The 25,075-nt window shown below is 47.2% G+C and overlaps 1 protein-coding gene across 1 annotated transcript in view; it reads right to left on the bottom strand.

Moving 5' to 3' along the window:
- Positions 1 to 25,075, bottom strand: part of Slc7a14 (solute carrier family 7 member 14) — a 105,546-nt gene that overhangs the window by 22,871 nt on the left and 57,600 nt on the right. Inside the window, exons 3-4 of the mRNA XM_051157002.1 lie at positions 8,107 to 8,343; positions 6,202 to 6,419 (exon numbers count right to left, since the gene is read on the bottom strand). Of these exons, the coding sequence (XP_051012959.1) occupies positions 6,202 to 6,419; positions 8,107 to 8,343 (455 nt within the window). The remainder of the gene's footprint in view (positions 1 to 6,201; positions 6,420 to 8,106; positions 8,344 to 25,075) is intronic.

Here is a 25,075-nt window from a genome sequence, read left to right as displayed (position 1 = left end):
TGCCCTGGCACAATGGCCAGATAGACTAAGGCAAGTCTACCTCAGAAGGTGAGGGAGCTGTGAGCCATGCTACATAAGGAGCATTAGGGAGCCAGAGACTGTCTGACCTAAAAAACGAAAGTTTTAGTGGAGGTGATAGAGGACCACTTCTCTCCATCGCTTTGATAGCATCGAAAGGCCCAACCACGTTGTGTGCTCCAAAGGGAATCCCAGAGCCATGCACGCAAGTGTGACTAGGTCTGCTAGGTGTGTGGACTTTGTAGATGATCAGACTTTGGTTCGTTGTGTCCTAAGCTAGCTGGGTGACCTAAATTTCTAATCTGTTGGAGCTCATTTTCTTCACCACTAAAAATGGAGATAGTATTAACAACTCACAGGGCTGTTTCAAAGAGTAAATTTCATCACAGAATATGGTATGTGCTCAATACATATTAGCTTTTACTGTCAGTACTATTACTATTACTTCTATGAATTTTTCTCGGGCAGATGGAGCCCAGGGGTGAAAAGCCCTCCTCCATTTGGAACATGACACATCTATGTTAAGCTACCATGTGTCAAGCAGTGTGATTGGTAAAGAGAAGAAAATACTCTGAGCTTGGCCTCACGGGCTTAAAGTCCTGGAGCTGCTGCAGGACCATGAATGTAACTTGGACCACAGAAATAAACTGAATAATATTAATAAGCATCTATATTATTTGCAAAACACGTGCCTCTATTTTCCAAATGAATGAGGGAATGGATGATAATTATTGATAATCATTAGACATTAGAAAATTAACTATGATCAAGCTGGGAAGAGGGGAAATACACGTGTAAAGAGGATATAGAGGAGCTTCAGTTTGTATATGTAGAATTAGAAAGCAGTGTTAGTTGATGATAGACCAGACCAATCAAAGACAGGGCATCTGAGCATCCTTCTGCATCAACAGGGCACCTGAGGCTCCTTCTGCATCAACAGGGCACCTGAGGCTCCTTCTGCATCAACAGGGCACCTGAGGCTCCTTCTGTATCAACAGGCAGCAGAATTTTACATAGATGATTTAGGGGGGAAAAGAAATTAATGAAGGAAGTATAGACAAGGATGAGACAGTGTCCTGGCAGCACCAAGGCACCAACTAGGGAGGTTGAGGCAACCATTGGCATCTATAAGCTTAGGGCCCGGGACAGCATGGTACTCCTGGATCCAGTGAGAGCTGGAGAGGTGGGGCAGTGCTGGCCGGCAGGGCCACAAAGCCAGTGTAAAGCTAGAGTTGGGCAGGAGTGAAGAGGTAAATACCACTTGCTCTCTTTTCTTTTCTTTTTGTTTTTGTTTTTTGTTTTTGTTTGTTTGTTTGTTTTGGTTTTTCAAGACAGGGTTTCTCTGTGTAGCCTTGGCTGTCCTGGACTCGCTTTGTAGACCAGGCTGGCCTCACAGAGACCCACCTGCCTCTGCCTCCCGAGTGCTGGGAGTAAAGGCATGCGCCACCACCACCCGGCTCTACTTGCTCTCTTTTCATCTTCTGATTGATAATATCTCCCATTGGTTAAACACTGCACGTTTAGTGTGGAGGGGTTTGGAGCACAGTACAGATTCAAAAAGTGGAGGTAGACCAGGATGAAGGAGGGAAATGAGGCGAGTCTAACACACAAGATCAGATAGAGCTTGGCCTAATAAGACAGGAAAGACAAACAAATCAGCAGAAGGGTCAGCTTTTTAGTTGAGATAGTTTTCTATTTTGTTTTGAGAAAAGGTTTCCCCATGTGATCCTGGCTGCTCTTGGAGTCAGGTACCACCTTCCTGGGCTGCTGGGATTATGGGTGTGCCCCATCACGGTCAGCTGCTTGATTAAATTCTCTCCTTCCCCCTCCTTCTTTCCTTCCCGCCCTCTCTCCCTCTCCCTCCCCCCCTCTCTCTTCCTTTCTCTCTGCTTCTCTCCCTCTCCCTCTCTCCCTCCCTCTCTCTCTCTCTCCCTCTTTCTCTTCCTCTGTCTGTTTGTCTGTCTCTCTGTCTGTCTGTCTGCCAAATGTAAGCACAAAGAGCCTTGAAACAAAATTTCGAGAAGGTGTGATCACTAAAGCTGCTTTCTACCTCATCTCTCCAGATCTCGTCTTGCCAGGGACATTTACGGCTGGAATACCTGCAACACGTGAAAAGCCTGTGAGTGGCGAGCCTGTGCAGATGCTTACCCACATGATTCAGAATGTTCTTACCCTGCCAACAGCTCTGCAGAGGAACATCGCATCACATGGAGGGCTGTTGCTTACTCGGTTGTCAAAGGCACTGTCATGAATGGCTCTGCTACTCCACGTGCAGCGTCCCTAACAGCTGCCCTGGGGCTTTGGTAGTATTGAGAGGCATTAGGGTGATGTGGCTTCCCATATTGCCTTGAGAAGCTTCAGATGCTAGAAAATAATTAGCTGCCTTTATCTAATTTACTGGCAAGGTGAGACGACAAAATGACGTTAATAGAATTTCAACCACCCTCATGGCCCAGCTCTATTAGCAGCCTGTCCACAGTGACAGTGGAGTGTGTTAATAGGTTCCAACAAATGGAGTCAGACAAGGAGACCATGAAAAATAATAGCTTTCCTTTGGAGGCCTTCAGAATTCCTTACAAATTCTTATGGAGTGTTTTCCTGGGAGCTATTTGTGCTGCTAAAATATCTTATTTGGTTAAAGAAAAACCATAAGATAGCATCAAGAACAAATAACATAAAGGGCACACACGTTCAACAACGTTCAGTGCTGAGGAGCTGCAGATGGATGCTGGGGTTCAGCTGGGGGCCAGAGTCACTTGATATAGGGGGAATTGTTTGTTGTTCTTAAACTCTTCAAGACCAAAGAAGCATTTGACCCAGAACCTTTAAGTGAGCGAACCATTCCTTAAGCTGTTTTCTTTGGAAGGGGGTGGCTGGAAGAGGATTGTGAGGGCCCCATTGCCAGAGGACTGGTTGTTCATTAACCCTTTCATAGCACTTGTGAGTTGTGTGTAACCCAATGTGACGGTGTCCTCATGATAGCCTGTTTCGTTTTCTTATCCCCTTCTACCTAAAGCACAGTATACCCCAAGGCATCTGGGACTCTGTGCTAGTCCCCTAGTTAACGGTGGGGTTCAGAGTTTCTCCAAGCAGCATAGGCATTCAGGCAGCTGCCAAGTCAGAAAACACATTTGTGTTGATGTTTGTTAGGTAAGAGTGGCAGATGCGTTTACTACTGTGGTGAATGATTGAGTCATGAGCAGGTATCGGGCTTCTACAATATGTGATTTAAACTCACATTCATGGTGGCCTTGCTGCATGGGAAAAATGATCCGTAAGCAAAGTTAAGAAAGAGCAAAGCCAGGTCAGTTCACTAGGGAGGATGCGTACGGTGTAGAAATCCAAGGCCAGGCTGAGAACAGGGAGAAGAACCAACAGCTCACACACTGTCCGTTGTATTCAGATAATACTCTTTTTGTCCCAGCACAGGGACATGCATTTGTTTTCTTTGAGGGTAAGAAACAGGCATTAAAAATCCAAATTCACAGCTAGGCTTTTCTGACGGCCAATGACAAGTCTACTCAAGTTCCTAGGCGAGGACACTGGCCAGAGGTTTAAACAAAGTTAGGTGGTGTCAAGGTGGTGCAAACCAGGGGAATGGTGGGGCAAATATGGACTTTGGGTCACCCAGGGCTGGAGTTCAATTTCGACTCTATTGCTTACTAGGGCTGCCATCTTGGATAATTTAAACCTCAGGATGTTGGTGTAAAAGTGGAGGCTTTTGCAGTGAAAGATAAATGAAACACGGATTTGAGAGAGTTTGCCATAAGGAAATGCCACATTTTAGAAGAGTCATTCTTTCTTTTGTTCTTTAGTCCTAAATTTAGACTTTCCTTTCTTTCTCTAAAAGCGAGTGAGAATCGGAGTATGTAAGGCAGGGCCCACAAAGATAGTCTGAGGACTCCCTCTGGCAGTGGGGCCTCCTGATTGAGGAGGGCTGTAGAACCCCCAAAGCAGGAAGAGGATACCCTTAAAGAGAATGAAGACCCCAGAACAGAGCACTAGAGGAGGGACAAAGCTGAGATGTGTCTACTTTCCTCACAGCTAGGAAAGAGTGATTGTACAGAGGCCACACCCCCCACCCCAACTCCTTCTCGTCCTCACAGAAGGGCTGGGCTACTGTGTGCACAATGCGCATTCATTCAGCCTGAGTGAAGAGAAGAACTTTTTGTCTCTCAACATTTCTTTGAGCTCTGATAGTCTAGTTCAGGGGCTGGAGAGATGGCTCTGCAGTGACGAGTAGCAACTGCTCTTCATAGGGTGGGGGTTTGATTCCCAGCACTCACATGGTGGCTCACAACCATCTGTAAATCCAGTCCCAGGGGGTTTGCTCTCTCTTCTGGTCTCTGCAGGTACCGCATGCACACGGCACACAGACATACATGTAGACAAAATACCTATACACACAAAAAACCTGTCAACATTCTAACTCGTCATGAAAGTTTTAAGAAACTATGTAAGATTAGTTGCCCGCGCTGGTCAGGAGCTTCAGCCCTTGCCCTCACTGACTGAGTGGAGGGAGATAGAGTGTGTCTGCAGTCACTCTGAACCTTGTGTCTGGAGGGGCCAAAACATCACCTGTGTGGACACCATTGATGGATCAGGCATCTAGCATGGCTGTCTGTCCTCTCACAGTACGCCACGGGAGCAGCCAAGAGGGTGTCCTTTTCTGCCAGCATTTGGCACAAGTCTGTCTCCTCCCTTGATAACGAGAAGGGCTGAGGGCACAGAAGTGAACTGGTGCCCAGTGTTTTCCCGTAACCCCTCAGCCCCAGCATCCCTGACAGTGTTGAGAAAACCGTGAGAACACTTTCGTGCGAGTGCAGCTGGCACCCAGGGACATCCCTTCTTTCCTCTCTTATGACTTGTTGTTTCTCCTGTGATGGGAAAAGAACAATTTGTATCACAAGAAAACGAAGAATCGGGGGGGGGGGGGCAACAGTGCTTCTTTGTCCCCCTTTCTGGTTTCGAGCAGTTTCAGTATTTATTCATTTCAGGGAGGAGAGACGTGCTTTGTGGTTCGGTGGAATTCCCGCAGAAAAGCAGCAGGCTCGCAGGTTTGGCTTAAACGCCTTGCTTATTTCTCTGCACTGAGTAGCATAGCCTGGCTCAGAATAAACAGAAGTTATTCTGAATGTTCTCCAAGAGTGATTTCTGATCCCTGTACATCTTGGAGGAAAACCAGGGCAAACAAAAGCTACAGAAGAAAATTGAGTAGTGCCTTGCACTTGTGTTCTACGCAGGCCTGCCACTCTGGGGCTCTGGATATTCCCTGGACAGGACCTGGGAACTTCTCAGGTCCCTCCATCTGGAAATTCATGAACTATGTTCCATTGTCAAACAAAGTCTGGTGAATTTTTACCAATGAATGCACAAAATAAATATCTTTTAGTTATATTGTAGAAAGAAGTCAGGTGAGATTTAGAGCCACTTCTTAGAATAGAGAACCGGCCACCACCAGGTTCTGGGGATGGGATCCAGCTCACTCTCTTGTCACACCCCGACAGTACTAGCTAGACTGTATTCCTCTCAGATAGGGCTTAGAACCGCCACTCTGCAGAGCCTGCTCAGCTGCTCTCAGGCTCCGCAGGGCTCTCCTTCCAGGCTTGGATGTTGGAGTCTGATTATAAACGATTCCTCCCCTAATTTTACACAGAGGCAAACACAGCGCATTCCTGCTCACGCACTCTTTCTCATGTGTCCTTTACCAATTTGTGCATCCCTGTGCACGGCTGCCTCTCTCAGCTGAACTGAACTGTCCCTACAGGTCTTTGGACCCCTGGCTTTGGGTTCTGACTGTGCCACACACTGTGCTTAGCAGGTAGTACTGGCCCTGTCTGGGTGCAAACGCTCTCATCCTTCAGGCCCAATTGTGAATATTTTGCACCCAAGATTACTGTGATGATGTGATGAGCTAACGCACGCAGCATTTAGCTCAGAGGAAGGCACGCTGAGAGAGAGAGAGAGAGAGAGAGAGAGAGAGAGAGAGAGAGAGAGAGAGAGAGAGAGAGAGAGAGCACGCGCCACACTACATTCAGATCTATTGTTATTGTTATTTGTCTACACTGAAATTTCAGTGAAGCCAGAAAACAAGTGAAAAATCAGGAGACGTCTTCAAAAACATCTCAACGGCAAGACTGTTCCTGGCAAGGAAGGCACACCAGCTTCTGAGAATGAACTCACCCCTGACCAGCCATGGGGCAAGAACTGGCCCTCAGCCCAGTATTTGCCGTTGATGAAGAAGAGGCCAGCGATCATGATGAACACCCACACTGCCAGGTTCAGCACGTTGAGGACGTTGTTGAAGCCCACGGAGTTCTTTACCCCCAGAGCCACAATGACGGTCACAATGACTGCGATCACCAGAGCCAGCAGGTCTGGGTACGATTGCTCTCCTTTCCCTGGAAGAGGAAGGCATGATCAATAGTGTCTAAATGAAGTCCCTGTGGCCTCCTCCTGCCCCATTGCATCCGGGTTGTCAGGACTCTTGGAGCACTGGTTAGTCTGTCAGGAAGAGCAGCGAAGGCTGTTGTCTGTCTGTGTACACAAACACGTGTCATTGTTATGGCCCATAAGCAGATATAAGTGTTTATCTGCAAATGAGGACGTTTGGAATGCAGAAAAGGTGACCTGATACCATAGATGGAAATTTAGCTATGTAAGGAGATTGTCACTGTGCACCTGGGGAGGCATAGCAAGCACATCTTGGGACATTTGAAGCACACATATAGGTTTAACATAGTCTTTGAAAACTTCTTTGTTTTTGGTACAATTTGTAAGATTTCTAATCCCATTCCCACAATGTTTTCTTTATGAACAGGTTTTAAAATGTGCAGATTTGAAAGTCATTTTAAGTGGCTTATCATTTGCAGGGTGGGGTTACAGAGAGAAAATGCCCGGAGCACATGCCGCTGATGGGCCTGCTGGCTTGGTCCACCCACTGGCCAGTGGACTTCTGCCCTCTATGGAGAGGAGCAGGCATTGCATCAGCAGTCAGCGAAACCAGATTCCAGCTGTACTTTTGCCAACAGCCCACAGTGTGGCCTTGGGCACACTGCCTCATCTTTCTGGATCTCTTTTGCAAAGTGAGTGAGATGGGTGACTGATTTTGGGTCATTTCAAAATTAAAATGTTATGAAATCAGAGTACAGCCACGATCTTTATACTTGTTATTGTGGCATTGGGGTGATCAGCAGTTTAAAGAAAAGATTTCTTTTTTTGTTATTTGTAATTGTGTGTGTGCCCATGTGTGAGTCTCTGCATGTGAGTGCAGGTACCTGAAGAGGACACAGGCCTTGGATGCCCTGGCGCTGGACTTATAGGAAATTGTGAGCCACCTGACATGGATGCTGGGAGCTAAACTCAGGCCTTCTGGAAAAACAGCAAGTGCTCTTAACTGCCGAGCCATCTTTTCAGCCCTGGCCGCATTTTTGTCAATAGTCTCTGAGGTAGGGACACTGAAGTGAAAGGATTTGACAGAGGCCCAGAATTATTTCTCCAGCTCCCTCCCTCTTTCTGTGTATGTGTATATGTGTGTGTGTGTGTGTGTCTGTCTGTTTCTCTCTCTCTCTCTCTCTCTCTCTCTCTCTCTCTCTCACTCTTTCTCTCTCTCTCTGTGCGTGTGTGTGTGCGCGCATGCGTGTGTGTGTGTGTGTGTGCGTGCGTGTGTGTGTGTCTGTCTGTTTCTCTCTCTCTCTCTATGCGTGTGTGTGTGTGTGTGTGTGTGTCTGTCTGTTTCTCTCTCTCTCTCTCTCTCACTCTCTCTCTCTCTGTGCGTGTGTGTGTGTGCGCGTGCGTGTGTGTGTGTGTGTGTGTGTGCGCGCGTGCGTGTGTGTGTGTGTGTCTGTCTGTTTCTCTCTCTCTCTCTGTGCGTGCGTGCGTGTGTGTGTGTGCGCGCGCGCGCGCGCGTGCGCGTGTGTGCGCACCCACGCGTGCTCTGGGGATACCAAACCCTGGCCCTCATGCTTGCCCGGCCAATGCTTTACCCACTGAGCAACCTCTGCAGCCTCCAGGTTGCATCCTTACAGGGGGTCTGCTCATCTAGCTCATGAGTTCGCATGTTGGGGGGAAAGGATGATGCAGTCTCACCCAGGCCGTTGAGCGTTCCCACTGTGTCCACCATCCAGCGGCTGATGGTGTGGTTCGCCAGAGAGTCAAACATGCTGCTCAGAGCACTGGCTCCAGCTGCAGTGCCGATCAGGTACTCCAGGATCAAGTTCCAGCCAATGAAAAAGGCCACAAACTCCCCAACGGTGACGTAGCTGTAGGTGTATGCGGACCCTGTGGTCTTGGGGACTCGGACTCCAAACTCTGCATAGCACACACCTGCAGGGGACAAATGAAACTGGTGGGGGCGGGGCTTCCGGAGATGAGCTAAGATCTTGGTGCCTGATGCGCTCTCTCTCTCTCTCTCTCTCTCTCTCTCTCTCTCTCTCTCTCTCTCTCTCTCTCTCTCCTCTCTCTCCTCTCTCCCTCTCCACTCTCTCTCTCTCTCTCTCTCTCTCCTCTCTCTTCCCCCTCTCTCTTCCCCCTCTCTCCCTCTCTCTCTCTGAGACAGGGTTTCTCTCTGTAGCCTTGGCTGTCCTGGACTCACTTTGTAGACCAGGCTGGCTTCGAACTCACAGAGATCCGCCTGCCTCTGCCTCCCGAGTGCTGGGATTAAAGGTGTGCGTCATCACGCCAGTGATGCCTTATACTCGTAAGAAGACAATATTAGGAGTCTCTGGCCATTAGCACCAGGCCTCAGAAGTTTACATATAGCCACACACTACTTAATGATGGGGGTGTGCTCTATAAAATGTGTTATGTGTATATGTGTGTGTGTGTGTCTGTCTGTTTCTCTCTCTCTCTCTCACTTGCTTGCTGCGTGAGTACTGTGGTGTGCTTACACAAACCTAGGTGGAATAGGTTGCTACACACCTAGGTTATACACACCTATATATGTCATGCAGACACATACAACTAAATAAATATGTGTTACATAGCTTATTACTCCTAGAGCCATGATGAATAAATCAAATGCAAAGGAAAATGCTAGAATGAGGGGACACAATGAATGTTGGCTGTAGGCACTGCTGGTGCCTTGTGGCATGCTGCCTTACTGTAAACTTTTGTTTTTTTATAAGTAAGAGTAAACCTTAAAATACTGATTAAAAGAGTGCATCATAAACCGGAAGCCAGTAACTGAGTCATTTATCACCCTTATCAAGTATTATGCCCTGTACATAGCTGTATGTGTTAAGCATTTACCCTGCTGGCAGAGTAGCAGGTCCGTGTCTATAGCACCACAGACATGTTGCATGATAGACATTACAGGATTATAGCAGCGTCATGTCCTACAGCTTAGCAACTTTTCATCTCCATGAGGGACGTATGGGACTAAAGTCATATATGTGTCTATCACTGACTATATCATTGTTATGTGGACAGGGCTGTATGTGACACAATTCCAAACCTCGCTAGCCGTTTCCAGTCTCACATCCTAGAAACACAGTTTGGCTGTCTATTTCTTTGGACCGTTTGACACAGGGGCTTCACTGTGTAGCAATTCTGGTTAGGTTTCTCTTGCTGTGATGAAACACTCTGACCAGAGGCAACATGATGCTTTCAGGTCACCATCTATTTTTAAGAGAAGTCAGGAAAGAACTCAAGACAGGAACCTGAGGCAGGAACCCTGGAGCATGCTGCTTCCTGGCTTGCTCTCTCTGGCTCAGGCTGAGTCAGCTTTCTCTACATCCCAGGACCACCTGCACAGGGGGAGCACTGCCTACAGTGCTGATTTGGGCAATCCCTCCTCTCAGGTGACTCTCAGTTTTATAGTGTTGACAATAAAAACTAACCAGGATAGTAGCCCCGGCTGACCTTTGACCTTTGACTCACCATGTAGACTGGGCTATACTCTATCTTATGATAACCCTACTGCCTTTTCCTCCCAAGTGCTAGGATTATAGGTAGGTATTATCCTGTCTGGCTTCTAAAACCTTTTTGACCATTGTATTTGGGAAGGCAATCAAAATAACTTTGCTTGAACTATTGAGAAGTGATCTTTCTTTAGGAAATTCCTCTTTTGTTGTATGCTTCTATTGTGTTTCTTTGGAGTTCAGCCCTAATGCAGGATGACGCCACCAATGGCGGGGGCTTAGACGACACAGTGACACCTTCCTTTTAGTTTTCCACATTACAGAAGATGCTCTTCCTCAGAGCGTGATACCCTAAGCTAGCCGTGGAGATACTGCACTGTAGCAAAGGGGAAAGACAAAAGGGCACATGTGAAAACATAGTTATTAGCAAAGAAAGCCCCAATTTGGACAAGGCTCAGAGAAAGTCATGCAAGAGGGAGCAGGAAGATGGTAAGGGCCAGAGATACGGAAATAGTGTCTTCTGGACATGACAGGGCCATTGTGTCGATGAGCTCAGCAGCACCATCTGCTGCTTGTACAAGCTCTGCATAAGATGAAACCAGGCAACAGTATACCATGTGTGGGGGAGGGCCCTATGAGGCCCGCCCAGCTGATAGCCACTAGATGAGAGGGAGAGTCGGTTTCTTTAGGGGCGTGGCCTCTAGCAGGTTGCTCACACTTCAGCCTTCCACCTGTGCTATGAAACACCATCTTCTGATTTGCTATGGCCATTGCAGTCAGAAACAGGTAGTAGCTGTGGCTTCCTGCAAGATGGGACCTGTCAAGATCCTGTCAAGGATGTGGGGGATGGTGCTGATGGGGCCTCACACTTCCCAGGGGAGCTGTTGGCAGCTAATGGATTCTAGAGGAGGAGGAATACTTTTCTTCAGTGGTGTAGCCGCTGATAGGCTGTCCATGCTTCATTGAACACACACACACACACACACACACACACACACACACACACACACACGAGATGATTATATCAATATATTGTATACATGTATAAAACTGTCAAAAATAAAAAAGCAAGACACAAATTAATTCTTTCTGCATTCCATCGAAGAAAACCATTACCTGCAAAACCACTTCTGCAGGTGTTCTTTTACCTAGAAGGATTAACACTGGTGGCGATTCACCTTTGAATGCCAATTACTCTCCCAGGAGAGCTTTCCCATTCGCATATAGCTTGGCTTACTTTGGCTAATTTCCCTACCTCCTTACCAGCTAACTTGGTGCTTTCCTAAATAACTTCTGACTTCCTAATCCCCCGTTCACTGCCTCTTACCTACTCGATCAGGCACTCTACACCTGCTACAGACACAGCTTGCAAGTAATGAAGATCCCCTGACCCTGAAACATCCATTTGACTTGGGAAGGAGTTTAATGCAGAGTTGGTCCTGTTGCTGAGTATTTATGAGATGCTTTTTGGTGCCCTGGAGAGGGGAGCCTGGCCTTCGTGGTGGGTGGGGCAGCTCTATCTGTGCTGGTGGGAGCTTGTGGCACAGCCTCTCCCCATCTCAGCGGACCAGTAAGCACACAGCTTGCCTGGAAACATGCTCTGCTACAATATTCAAAGGCCTTATCTATCTCCAGTGAATCACCAGCCCCGCCCACCAGCCATGCTGGTCCTTCCCAATTGTTCTGTACCCCTTTAAAACAGTGCCACCAGCTGGAGACTCAGAGTCTAAACACACGAACCATAACAGGCGCCAATTGCTCGGCAGGGTTGTTGAGTTGTGGAGGATGTGACTGGGTCCCAGATGTGAAGTGACACATTCACTCAGCGACAACGCTGGGTTTGTAACTGGATTTTAATAATCAATCCTGACAGCCTCCCAATTCATTCACTTCATTTAGCCGAGTCACTTGGAAAGTAACGTCTCTGCACAGCTATGTTAGATTTGAGATAAAAAGTGAATGAGAGAAATGTAGCCCCCCCTTTGGCGGACCTTTGACATCTACTGCACAGCTTCTTAAACTGAACCATAGCCCTATATGGGGCTTATAGTTTCCTTTCTGTCTCTGTGATAAACACTGTGGTTGAAGCAATTTAGGGAGGAATGGACAGCTCACAGTCCATCACTGAGGGAAGTTGGGGCAGAAACTTAAGCAGGAACTTGAAGAAACTGTGGAGGAGTGTGCTGCGTGCTGAGTGCTGGCTCACAGAAGCTTAGCTAGCTTCCTTACATGGCCAGTGACTATTTGCCTAGGAATGATACTCCCCACAGTGGGCTGGGTCTTTCTACATCAAATGACTGTCCAGACAACCACCCCTCCCCCCATTGACCTGCCCACAGGTGAATCTGATCTGGGTAATTTCTCAGTTGGGAGTTTCCTTCTCAAGAGTCTTTAGGCTGTTCCAAGTTGACAGTTGAAGCTCACCAGGGCAAGGTGCATAAAAATGAAAAGTTGACAACAGTAAAAGTTTTCTGTCTGGGCAAAGATGCCAAATTAATATAAGAGCAAATGTGCATTAAAACCTAGGTGTTCCTGACCATGTTTACTTGGATTGCGTGGCATGACTTCAGCTTTGCTTCTGAACACACAACATGTGAGTTTTACATATAAGTTGATGTAAGTGCCCCACAAATCCAACTAACATGACCCAAACCACCTGGGATCAGAGTAGAGGCTATTGCATGCTATTGTGTTGGCTAATATTATGTTGACTCCACACAAACTAGAGTCATTTGGGAAGATGGGACCTTAATTGACTGGCATGTAGGCCAGTCTATGATGCATTTTCCTGACTGATAATGGATGTAGGAGGGCTCAGCCTACTGTGGGTGGTGCCAACCCTGTGTGGTCCTGGGTTGTATAAAATACCAGGCTGAGTGAGCCTTGGGCAGCAAGTCAGTAAGCAGCACCCCTCCACGGCCTTTCCACCTGATTCTACCTCTAAGGTTCCTACCCCGATTTTCTTCAGTGATGGACCGCAATGTGAAACTATGAGCTGAAATAAACCCTCTCCTCCCCAAATTGCTTTTGGTTATGGTGTTTTATCACAGCAATAAGATCCCTAAGATAGTTATGAACTGCATAATTTTTATTGTGTACATAAAAATTTCTGCTTTTATGAAACAACGGTTTAAATTACAGAGAATAAAAACTTCAAATATCTTCCTGCTGTCATTCCTCAGCATATACATAGCAAATTAGTACAGTTTTGGATTATGTGGTAGGATGTTTGGTTTTATAAATTGTTTCTGAGTTGATGACCAGTTTATTAAAATAATGTTAAGTGAATTTTCACTTGAAATTAAAGTAGAATTTCCAAAACTTTCTTAAACCTACCTCTTCCATATTTTGTACTACATATTAGCAAGAGACAATGGCTCAGCATTGATAATTATAAGATCAAAATACGTGCCAGGTGGTGATGGTGGCACACACCTTTAATCCCAACACTTGGGAGGTAGAGGCAAGATGGACTCTAATTTTGAGGTGATCCTGGTCTACAGAGTAAATTCCAGGACAGCCAAGGACAGCCAGGGATACACAGTGAAATCTTGTCTGGAAAAGCCAAAAAACTGAAACCAAAACCAAAACCAAAACCAAAACCAAAACCAAAACCAAAACCACTAATTCTGAAAATGTTGAAGATGACTTATGTCCTAGAATATGAAAATATTCAGCCAAGCATATCCATCTCATATAATGTTAGAATATTTAATTTTCAAATTGCGTCTGAGCAGGGTGACCAGTTTATAAAGTATTTTTTGATGAATTTTTGCTTGAAATTAGGACAGAATTTCTGAAATGGCCTTAAATGTGTGTGTGTGTGTGTGTGTGTGTGTGTGTGTGTGTACATGCTACAGTGTGTGTCATGCATGTGTGCATGCATATGTGTAAAAGTGTGTTGGCAGGGATGCTATAGTGTGTGTGTGTGTGTGTGTGTGTGTGTGTGTGTGTGTGTGTGTCTGGGTATACATGTTACAGTGTGTGTGCATCCATGCATGCATGTACAATGTGTGTGGGCAGGTGTGGTACTCAGCACAACTTTCAGGAGTCAGTTCTCTTCCTCTCTTTGGTTCCTGGGGATTGAACTTGGGTTGCTGGGCTTTGCAGTAAGGCCCTTTACTCAAGGAGCCATCTTGCTGGCCCATGAATGCAAATGTTTAATGGGAGACTTTTCTAGCTCTCCAGTCTCAGGACCCGTTGGGCTGCCCTTTGGTGGTGGCCTGGGCTGACGGATGGATGAATCGGTGACTGCTCACCTCTCCATCCAGTTCCTGCTTAGTGTTAATTATCTACCAGCCCTCAGGCACAGGAGGGAGTCCACCCTGGACCACCCAAGTGTGATTTGCCACTGAGACCCCTGCCATGGCTTTGACAATGTCCTCTCCAAAAGAGGCATTTTACTAAAATTGATGTCACCTGTCTTCTTAGTTTTCATAAAACATCTGTTTCTTTGATAAGTTTCTGATGGAGCTAAGATATCCTACATGCATTACCAGGCAGCTGGTCCCTTTGAAATGGGATTGGGATTGGGATATGAGGAGAAATTATAGGATCTTGGAGAGAAATCGAATGTGGCTCCTATCAGAAACATCTGTTTTTTCCGAGACACTGAATTCCAGATGCCCGAGAGTCCCCATCCCAGCTGTCTCCTCTGAGAGGCAGGTTTCTGGATTCTGAGAAATACTTTTCTAGCCTCAAGTTGCATGCAGCTAAACCAGGTGAACCTGCCCTCATGCCCTCTTCCGGATGCTCTTGGCTAGCCAGGAAAATTGCAGGCTTTCTTTTTAGGGAGTGATGCATTGGGCGGTGTCTCCCTCCCATTTCACCACCACCATCTCTTACCTGAGCAACCTTGCTTACCCCATTGCCTGTCATAGAAACCTAGGCAATTTTTACAAATGTGTCTGGAAGAAAAGCAATTTGTCTGGGAACGCCTCTGTGTCTTTGTGTTAAAAGAAGAGACGTATGGTTTCTCTGCCAAGTCAGGGCCCAGAGGGACAGTAACTACCTGTGTTCAGGGGCAGCCAGCACCATCAATCAGGGAGGGCCTGAACATCATCAGTTATTGAACCCGTCAGAACTCCAATTAAAGCTGGGTAGGGAACAGAGAGCCCCCAAGTCCTTCAAACCATGACAGCAATATACCAACATTTAAAGGGGAGGAAATAAGCTGTCCTAATAGGGAACTGACCCCAAGCAGAATAATGAGTTCATTAAATGCATGCATAGCCTACATGCTAGTGTTTTTCTTGAAATATCCATCTGTGAAAATATTTCGGAGATTACCGGAGTACAGTTTCCACCTTGTGCCATGGTGTGTCATCATGGCTGGTGCGGGGCTCAGCTAGGCTCTCTGAGGGTCAGCTGTTGCCTGAGCCATCATTTGGCCCAAGCTGGTCCCTTACAGAGCCTTAGTTTCCCACCTGGAAAGCACCAGTGATGGCTATTGTATAGGTCGCTCCTGGCATAAGGTAGGTAACCTCTCACGGCTCTATAGCTGCTGTCTGTGGGTCAGGGAGTGTCTTGGGCCCAGCACCTTCTGGAGTGTTGGTGCAGGAGCACTTGCCCCAGAGGAGGCTTAAGAGACAACACACAACTGTTGTTAGCTGATGATTTCAGGGACTCAGCACCCGCAGGGGTGTTGGGGGATTATTCTAGGGTCTGGCCCAGGCTGTTTCTGCTCAAGTACATTTGAAGGAGAACCTGGACATTTTAATTCCTGGGCTTTATGCCTTTAATAGGAACTTTGTTCTGCTCCAGGCCTTCCTTGAGAAACTGAGAGAGACAGCTCCCACTTTTTGCTGTAATCTCTTTTTATGAGACCCAATCCTCCTTTTCAAGATGACTCTGACAACTGAGCTGCAAAGGCCTTGGGAAGAAAGGACAAAGAGAAGGAGTTGAGGTGGTGACAGCTGGTGAGCCTCTCTCCAAGTACTTTTCAACACTCCCTCTTGAGAAGAAGGAGGAGACTTTTTCTTTCTTTCTTTCTTTCTTTCTTTTTCTTTTTTCTTTTTTCCTTCCTTCCCTCCCTCCCTTCCTTTCTTTTCTTTCTTTCCTTATTTCTTTCTTCCCTCCCTCCCTCCCTCCCTCCCTCCCTTTCTTTTTTTTAGACAGGATCTCATTATGTAGTCCTGGCTGTCCTGGAACTCACTGTGTAGATCAGGCTGACCTTGAACTCAGAGAGATCTGCCTTCTCTTGACTCTGGGGAATTAATATCCCTCATCTTGTACTTCAATGCATCTGAGGAGTAGGCGAGACCACCATCCCACAGGGCGGCTTCTCAGGCGATGTCTAGGGAGAGCAGTGCGCAGCCCCATTTCAACTTGGATCTTCCTAAAGGTCCTTGACTTTTCAACTTCCTTCAAATTGGGGCAGCATGCAGAGAAGGGCTGCATGGGCCAGAGACTCTTAGTTTAGAAAGAATTATATGGATACAGGGACACTTACCCAGAATTCCCTTCCTCCCCTGTCTATAGAGACTCTCTTATTTTTATTTTATGTGTATGTGTGCGTGTGCCTGCACAAGTTCGTGTGCGCGTGTGTGCAGGTGCTCATGGAGGCCAGAAGAAGGCCTCAGATTCCCTGGAACTGGAGATACAGGCTGTGAGCTGCACCATGTAGGTGCTGAGAGCAAAACCCTGATCTTCTGCGAGAGTAGCTAAGCAACCTTAGCTGCGGAGTCCCCGCCGTAGGCCCATTTCCTTCTTAGTCTCCTCTGAGCTCTAGGAAGTTTAAGTACAGATTTTGTATTTTCAAGTGGGAGTGTTGCCACCTGCTTACCTGGGGGCTTGGGAGGATGGAGCCCCTTGGGAACGGGGACCACAGGGCTTTGTAGCACAGGTGACAGACACGGGTTGGGGTTCCTCTGATAGATTGTTTCTGACTAGGCAGCCTCTAGTGACAGTGGTATATTTTCAGCTGAGTTTTGAAGGAAGGAATTACTGAGAGTCTTGGACATACTGGTGACTTTTTGAAAGGGTATTTACTCTATGTGAGACACCGAGGGTACTGTTGGCTTAGACTCACAGTGCTCAGATGGGTGTATGCTGGTGATTAAGACAACTTAACAGTGTTGTCAAAGAGCAGGAATCCTGTAGCCACATACAAGAGATTTGTGATGTTGTTAATTTTCTTCGAGTCCAAGGATTGGCCTGGGGAGACCCCAGTGTTAGTATAATGCTTGCTAACCCCTATGTTAGTATAATGCTTGCCCTGCAGGTCTGAAGACCCCAGTTCAATGCTGAGATCCACCCCCCACCTCCCATAAAAATGCTGGACACAGTGACTTGTACTTATCCCATTAGTGGGGAGGAGACAAGGAGAGTCCTGGGACTGACTGGTCAGCCATCCTTGCCTGCTTGGTGAGTTTCAGACCAGTGTGAAACCCTATCTGAAAGAAGAAGAAGAAGAAGAAGAAGAAGAAGAAGAAGAAGAAGAAGAAGAAGAAGAAGAAGGAGAAGAAGAAGAAGGAGAAGAAGAAGAAGAAGAAGAAGAAGAAGAAGAAGAAGAAGAAGAAGAAGAAGAAGAAGAGATAGATGGATCCTGAGAAATGTTACTGGAGGTTGTCCTTTGACCTCTTTGTGTGTGCACAGATGTGCACTTCTACACTCATAAATATCTATATACACATTCATGCCTATACAGGTAAAATGAGAGATTACAAGCTGGGCCATTTAAAATAAATGTCTCAGGATATATTAATACAGTCAAGGCTTTTGAGTGAATATATATCCTAAAGCAGAAATAGTAACTAGGATCTATGGAGAGATTGTGCATGTGTGTGCACATGAGTGTAGCAGGCCTGGACCCCAGCACAGTTGACACCTGGATAGAAGCCCATCCAGGCCCTGGAGCCCAGCAGGAGGCAGCAACACCTGCCAAACAGGAGCAAAGACAGAACAAGTCAACGGTCCCACCCGGGATGCGGCTGGGAAAGTCCCTAAATATACTAGCCTTGCTTTTTGGCTTCCGTATTTCTGCTTCTTTCTAACTGAAGTGTGCCAACCCAGGATGTGTTTTCTGTGGTAGAAAGTCAAGAGCCATGAGCTCGGGGCTGCATGATTTGAGCAAGTTTCAAATGCAGTTGCCAGTCACTGTAAGGGCTTTCTATTTAACTTTAAAAGTCCATGTGTCCTCTGAAGGAGTTCCCTCATAACAGACACACACACACACACACACACACACACACACACACACACACACACACACACATTTACATATATATGTAAATGCTTAAGTTATGAATTCATGTTTCATTACTCTGAAGGGGACCTTTGGCCAGATCTGTGAAAATGGCAGCGGGGGTGCATTTCATAAAGCGTCTGTGATGCACGGTGGGAAATCACGTTCACAGTCAAGCCTGTGACCAGGACGAAGGCAGAAGGAGGGTCCATTCCGCTTCTTGCTATTTCCTCTTCTTTGTGCTAATGCCACCCTTTACTTAGTGGCATTTGCCTCCATTAGAACTCAGAAACTGCCAGTGCCATGCCATAGGCGGCCTTTTATCAGTCTCTGTGGCTTGCGGGTGTGAGTGCCGATGTCCTGCTTGCTAGTGTGAAAATCTGTCCTTCCTTCCCATGGACTCTGCATTCATTCCTTTCTCTTTTGATGCTTCTTTAATTGATCTCCACCCCGTGCGGCCATTTAGCACCAGTCTGCCCAACACCCTTTTCCCTTTTGCTTTGATGTTCTCATTTCCTGCATAATGCAAATGGAATTTGCTGGAAGCTCTCTGATTTCCTTGGGTGGCTGTGACCTCCTAGCGCCAGTCCCTGGGCACGAGTGATGTAAGGAGGAGGGCACTGTTTGAAGCTGACAGACTAGCACTATCAAAGCCGCTGAGCTGCTGTGGTCAGGCAGTTAGGCGAGGAGCACACAGTTGAGGCCACGGAGGCGAGGGCTGAGGCGTGGCACTAACTCTTAATCACTAGCTCTCTCCTTTCCCGGATGTTTACCCATGGTCCTTTGGTAATGCCTTGCCTTGCCTACACTTTGCCACAGGACTCAGTTATTTTCCCTTATTCTCACACAAGATTGAACAGTTATTGGGTGCGCTAATGTGCGTTGGTTTCGAGACATAGCCTCTCTGTGTGTTTGAAAGCACAGCCTTTTAGAAGGGTTGGTCCCTGTAGAAAAGACAATTCCTCTGGGTCAGACACCTTCAAGGAGAACCGTGCAGTTCCTTTGTACAAGGTCCACCTGCACAGTCATGCTCAGGAAACGTGCCTTTGAGTCCGGTTGCTATGGGTGGACTGGAGGCTTCAGATTTCGGATCCCGACCGGCTCATCTGCCTCAAGCAGGGCCCTCTGTGCATCAGCTTAGAGTGGTAATAATAATAAAGATGAGTATTACTGGCCATGGCCCTGTGTATGGGCTCTGTCAAGCACTTTGCATAATATAATCATAATCTTCAAAATGGTTGTTCATGAAACCTTTATTATATTCACCTAAAGATGATAAACCCAAGGTCTAGACGGGTAGCTAGGACTTACCCATCTTTCCGATGACATCACAAATTTGTGTCTGTGTGGCTGTAGGAAGGAAGGTATATTTAAAAGAGTCAGGTGATTAGCCTGGGGCCCCTGCTGTAGCCTGGCTTCCCCGCAGGCTGCTGAGGGGTTAATACCTGGCACATCTGTAACTTCCCACCTGTCTGGGATGCTGTAGTTAGCTACATCCGGAAGTCACACATGGAGTAAGCAAGTAAGCGTTGGGGCAGGGCTTGCAGAGAGACACCTCAGCAGCAAGACCTAATTGTCTCTGGCCTCCAGGGGCTACGGAATGGATGGGGCTGTGAGTTGGCACGTGGGGAGACGGGGGGGGGGGTCTGCTTTTTAAGTCTTCCTTCTCCCTCAGTTCTGTTTCATTCTAATTCCCACTACAGGCAATCTAATGCAAGCTCTTCGTTTTTATAGAGGAGGAACAGACTGAGTGTTGGGAGAGCCTGTCCGAGGACCCCGAGCTGTTTGAGGGGCAGAGCTGCACGAGGCCGCGGGTGTCCTGACGGCTGGCCCAGGCCTGGTTGGCTTTGGCCGCGTTCAGAATCGCCTCACAGATGATCGTGTTGCTTCTTTGCGTAGATGTCAACCCTTCTCTTTCTCTCAGAGCCCTTTTCTATTTTCAGCAGGAGTTCTCACTACGCCGAGTCCAGAGTGAGTGGCCTGTCTGTCCCATTGCTCCTGTACTGTCCACTCTGCCAGGGGCTGCAGAAGATGTAAGAGAAGTGCACATTTTCCTGGGTGTTCTGGAGGAAACTGGTTTTCATCACTAGCAATCTGAGAAATGTGCACATTTCCATTGAGATGCATATACCTTCTCTGAACCGGGGACCAACATCCTTCCTGCAAGGCTGTCAATCAAGCCTATTCAGCCAGCAGAGTGCGATGAGCTTCAAGTGCTGTTCTTTTTGCTGCTGACCGATGATAGAAGACACTGAGCTTAGAAGACATTTGCATGACCCAACTTAAGAGGAGTTTTGACCCACAAAAGTGGTCCCCTGATCAGTAACTCTGGGAGAGCTGTGAGCTGTGTTCAGAGCTCCAGAGAAGGAAGGTTTAGCGCTGAGGTTTGTGGATTTGGGGGTGTGAGTCTTGTTCAAGTGGCTTGCAGACAACGGCCTCAGGAGCCACGCTGATTCAGGACAGCCCTGCAAAAGCCACCTAAGGTCTCTGAGCCTCAGTGTTGTTATCTGTAAAATGAATATTATAATGGTGTTTGTTCACTGGTGCTTTTGAGGTTTTTATTTTGTGTATGCCCACGTGCATATGGGGTCAGAGGTATTTGTGGGAACTGATTGTCTACTCCCACCAGGGATGGAACTCAGGCCGTCACACTTGAGAGCAAGTGCCATTGCGCACTGATCCACAGCAGAAGTGTGCTTTGGTTTTTGTTTCTGTTTTGTGTGTTGTGTCATGGTTTCACAGCTGATGCCAGGCATATCATATTAAAAGTCTTCAAGAGTTTAGTTACTATGACGACCGTAGACTGGAGCCACTAACACACTTAGTGGGAGGTCGCGTTGTGTCTGCATTGTATAACATTTCCCAGTACACATAGCAGCAGTAATAAAGACTGACTTTCAGTAAGGATCTTACCGAGTTTCAGCTTTCAGGGACACAGACCCTGGCCTGGCTGCTATCCTCACTAAGGTTTCAGCAGACAGCTATGTATTTGGACATTACTTTGGAGAGCTGGTCGACCCTAGGTCTGAGGGCAGGCACGCGTTTTGCACATGCACTTCCTTATTGCTCTGGTGTGGTAAAGAGAAACAGAAAAGGGGCCACTGTGCACCAGTTCTCTCAGTTCACTCCCAGTCTGTTTTTCACTGAGGGAGTGAAAATGATAGTTGTGCCAACAACAACAACAACAAAACAACAACAACAACAACAACTAAAATGGGACTCATCAGAATTTGTATATGTATATGCATCCTTCTCTCTATAAACACTTTGACTCTTTAATTGTTTCCTTGCCACGACACAGCAGCCTGCAGTAAACTGGGAGACCATGTCAGAACTCTGAGAAAGAACGCCTTCAGGAGCAGGCCAGCAAGGGTGGAAAGGCAGGCACCCTAGGGCTCACCATGTATCCGTGTGGCCCGTCCCCCCAGGAGTCCCACCACTATGGCATGGGTGGACCTGAGGGCAGGTTGGAGGTGCTGAAAGTCTTAAGGATGTTAAGAGTCAAGCCTTACATACCAATATGCAGGTATGTCCAACCTTTGACATTGTAGCACAATGTTGTCATGTACTTTGTATGATTGGATATACACTCAGCCACACACAACTTGTGTGCTACAACAGGCCAGGCATGCCTGTTTGGTCTAATGTTAAGCTGTATAGCCATATACTAAACCACCTACCTACTGAGCCATCACGCTGGCCCCTGGCACCTTTTTAATCACCTTTTTGTGATGATCAGTGAGGGCAAGTGATTCATTTCCAGTGAGACAGTTTCTGGCTGCGATGACCCAAAGATGGCCTCCCGAGAAGGAGGAGCTTGGGTCTTAGGGCCTCCAGTCTCAGTTCCGCTTCTCATGAAAGAGCTGAGGGACTTAAAGGAAGTTCCTTCTGACCGTGGCTCCAGGTTCTCTTAGAGCAGCACGGAAGCCAGCCTCCTGCCGTGGTGAGGATGTGAGGTGAGTGGATGAGGATGGAAGTGACGCTGTGTCTACCTGTGAGCTCAGCACCCACACGGGTCCCGTGTGCCTCTCTGGGCTGGTTTTCTTTCTTTCTGTTATCAGAACTACGGTGTCAAATCCATCGTTCTCATGTTACTTCGAAATATTCACCAATTGCAGGTCTTTTCTCGTACAGAAGGAGCTTGGCTTTGTCCTGCTGGTTGCCCTTTGCCCATTCAAACCCTCTCCATTCCAAGCTTCACTTTGACTTTCCGTGTCAGAGAGCCCTGAGCCTCGAGCCCCGTCGTCTCTCACTATGTCTCACTCATTATGAGCACATCTGGTTTTCTACCTTCATTCGGTCTCCACTGTGTGGCTAAAATATGTATGTGCTTGTGTCACTGAACTTCTCCATGCCTGTGTAGTTAGCATCTAACCTCCACTAGGCAAGTGCTAATTGACCAGCTGAGCTGTCTCCCCAGCCTCCTGAGTTTGTTTATTTATTTATTTATTGTTTTTCGAGACAGGGTTTCTCTGTATGATATCCCTGGCTGTCCTGGATATCGCTTTGTAGACCAGGCTGGCCTTGAACTCACAGAGATCTGCCTGCCTCCTGAGTGCTGGGATTACAGGTGTGCGCCACCACGCCGGGCTTGTGAGTTCAGTTTTAATTAGACTAAAAGAGAAACTGGACATAAGCCTAGGGGAGAAAAACCCCACCAAGCTTGATGCTTTTTTCCTCTTTAGGCTCATGGGCATCTCTTGGGACTTTGAATGGCCAGACGTTGTGGGCATAAGAACTTGGCTTTGTTTCATCTGTAGCCAAGTAAATTAAGGAGAGTGCATAAGCCATCCTGCCCCCACCCACTCTCCACAGAGCTGTAGGTTAGAACCAGGAAAAAAAATTGATGTTCTTTTTCAAAACATACTATAAAAGGGGCTCTGCAGGCTTGACAGGGAACAGGGCTTGTGGAGTTATCAAAGAGCAGATAAAGCTGGTGAACAAAAAAGGGGAGGTTAGGCACAAGCTGTTTCCTCTGATAAGTGCCTCACCGCCTGGGACAGGCCAGAGGGCAGTGACCACGTCAGAGTGGGGCTGGGGAAAGGATCTGGGGAAGTTAGTGGACCTGTGGGTCATGGTCAGTTGGAGGGAAAGTAGCTTCAGCGTCCTACTTAGTTCATGGTCCACAAAGGCTTATGTAGCATGAGGGAAGAGGGCTACATGGCCAAAAAGATTCCCTGAGCTTCCGTCAGCAGTGTGCAATCAATGCCTTTTAGTAAGCTTCCTCTCCATGTGGGTCCTGGCTGTGGCAGATAGGTCCCCCCTTCCCACTGCACAGCAGTTCCCAAGCCTGGCTGTGTGTGAGATGCTCTTAGGGGCTCTTAAGGAAGGGACCAGCCCCAGGGCACCACACCCAGCCCCAGCTGAGTTAGAATTTTAGGCCATGGACTTGGCAAGTCAGTATTTTAAAATATAAGTAGACAGAAATTAGAGAGGAAGAGCTGCAAACTCGGAGAAAACATTTACAAAGCTACACATTTGAAGCCAGGTGTGACTGCTAACCGTTTTGGTCCCAGCCCTTGGGATGCAAAGGCTGGTGGACCTCTGCAAGCTCGAGGCCAGCCTGGTCTGCATAGTGAGTCCTAGGCCTGTCAAGGCTATATAATGAGACCCTGTCTCAAGAAAACAACACTACACATTTAATGAAGGATTTGCATCTAGAATATGTTGGGAAAAGTTGAGACAAGGCCTCATGTAGCGTAGGCTGGCCTTATCCAAGATGTGATACAGTCGAAAGGGCTCCAAATTGAGCTGTGCTCTTGAGTTTCTAAAGCTGTAAACTAAGCAACCATTAAAAAAATACAATAGCTAGAGCCTGATATTTAGTTAAAGCAGTAAACAGAGTAATACACCTACTTTGAAAAGATACGATGAGCCAAAATACCATATTTTACAGCAGTTACCTACAATAGAGTTTGATGCAAAACAACTGTTTAGGGCTGTGTGCTGGGTGTTGTACCAGGTATCTCATTTACATGTCACAGCAACTTTAACTTTTATTTCCCAAATGGAGAAACTGAGGCTTAGAGAAGTTACCACACTTGCCTTATGTCTACCAGCTGGTCAGCAGCTGACCCAGGTTCCAAGTCAAAAACTCAGCCTCACTGGTTACACAGCACTTCAGACACAAAATTTCACACGGTTCCCTCTCTGACATCACTTCCTGCCTTTGGCCTCACTTCATTAATATTTTTATTCCAGTATTTTCTTGACTTCATTGAAACCTTCAGTTTTCACTGATCTTACTACTTTCCCCTTTTTGCTTTTCATTGCTAATTTTTGTTAGCATACAAAAGAACCTGGCTTCGCTGTGGTGTTTCTCCTCTGAGGATTCAGTGGCCCTAGTGTTCAGCGCACCTTGCCTCTCCTTTGTGAGCGCCCCTTCTCCCATGGTACTTTCCTGTCTGTTTGGGGCAAGCTAGCTTCTCTTATTCTGACACCTTCATTCGTCCACTCTCATTATCAATCAGGAACTATCGCTGGAGACAAACATACAAGGTAGAGACTGGGCTTCTTCCGCCTGAGGTGGGATTTAGTCAGGGACAGAGAAGAGGAGCAACAAATATTAACAAAGGTGGAGATGGGTAGGACTGGACTGTTGTGGTGTGGAGAAGCAGGGAAAGGCTGGTTAAGTTCTCAGTGATGTGGGGATGTAGGGAGAGGGGACATTTGTGACCAAAGAGCATGGCAGTGCAGGACCCGGCTGAAGAGATCCACTGCAAATCTGACAATATTGACACGGATTAGTTTGGTTTTGGCTCTGAAGGATTCTGGCTGGCCTCAGCAGGGGAATGAGTCAGCCACAGAGCGTGGAGCGATGATGCCACTCATGGGGCCATCTGGAGAGAGGGGGAGAGGCAGGCGTTTCTCTTCTGGTGCCTGGGGCAGTGGTGGAGACAAGCTGATGAGTGGTGTCTGGGCATGTGATGGAGCTGGGCTAGGAGTAGACTGGGAAATGCCTAACAGTTGACTCGCAGGCAAACAACAACAAGAACACAGCCCCACTGTAGCT

The sequence above is a fragment of the Acomys russatus genome, chromosome 15, assembly GCF_903995435.1.
Source record: "Acomys russatus chromosome 15, mAcoRus1.1, whole genome shotgun sequence".
Taxonomy (NCBI): Eukaryota; Metazoa; Chordata; class Mammalia; order Rodentia; family Muridae; genus Acomys; species Acomys russatus.
The sequence above is the reverse complement of the archived record's forward strand: the minus strand, read 5'-3'. Positions and strand labels throughout refer to the sequence as shown.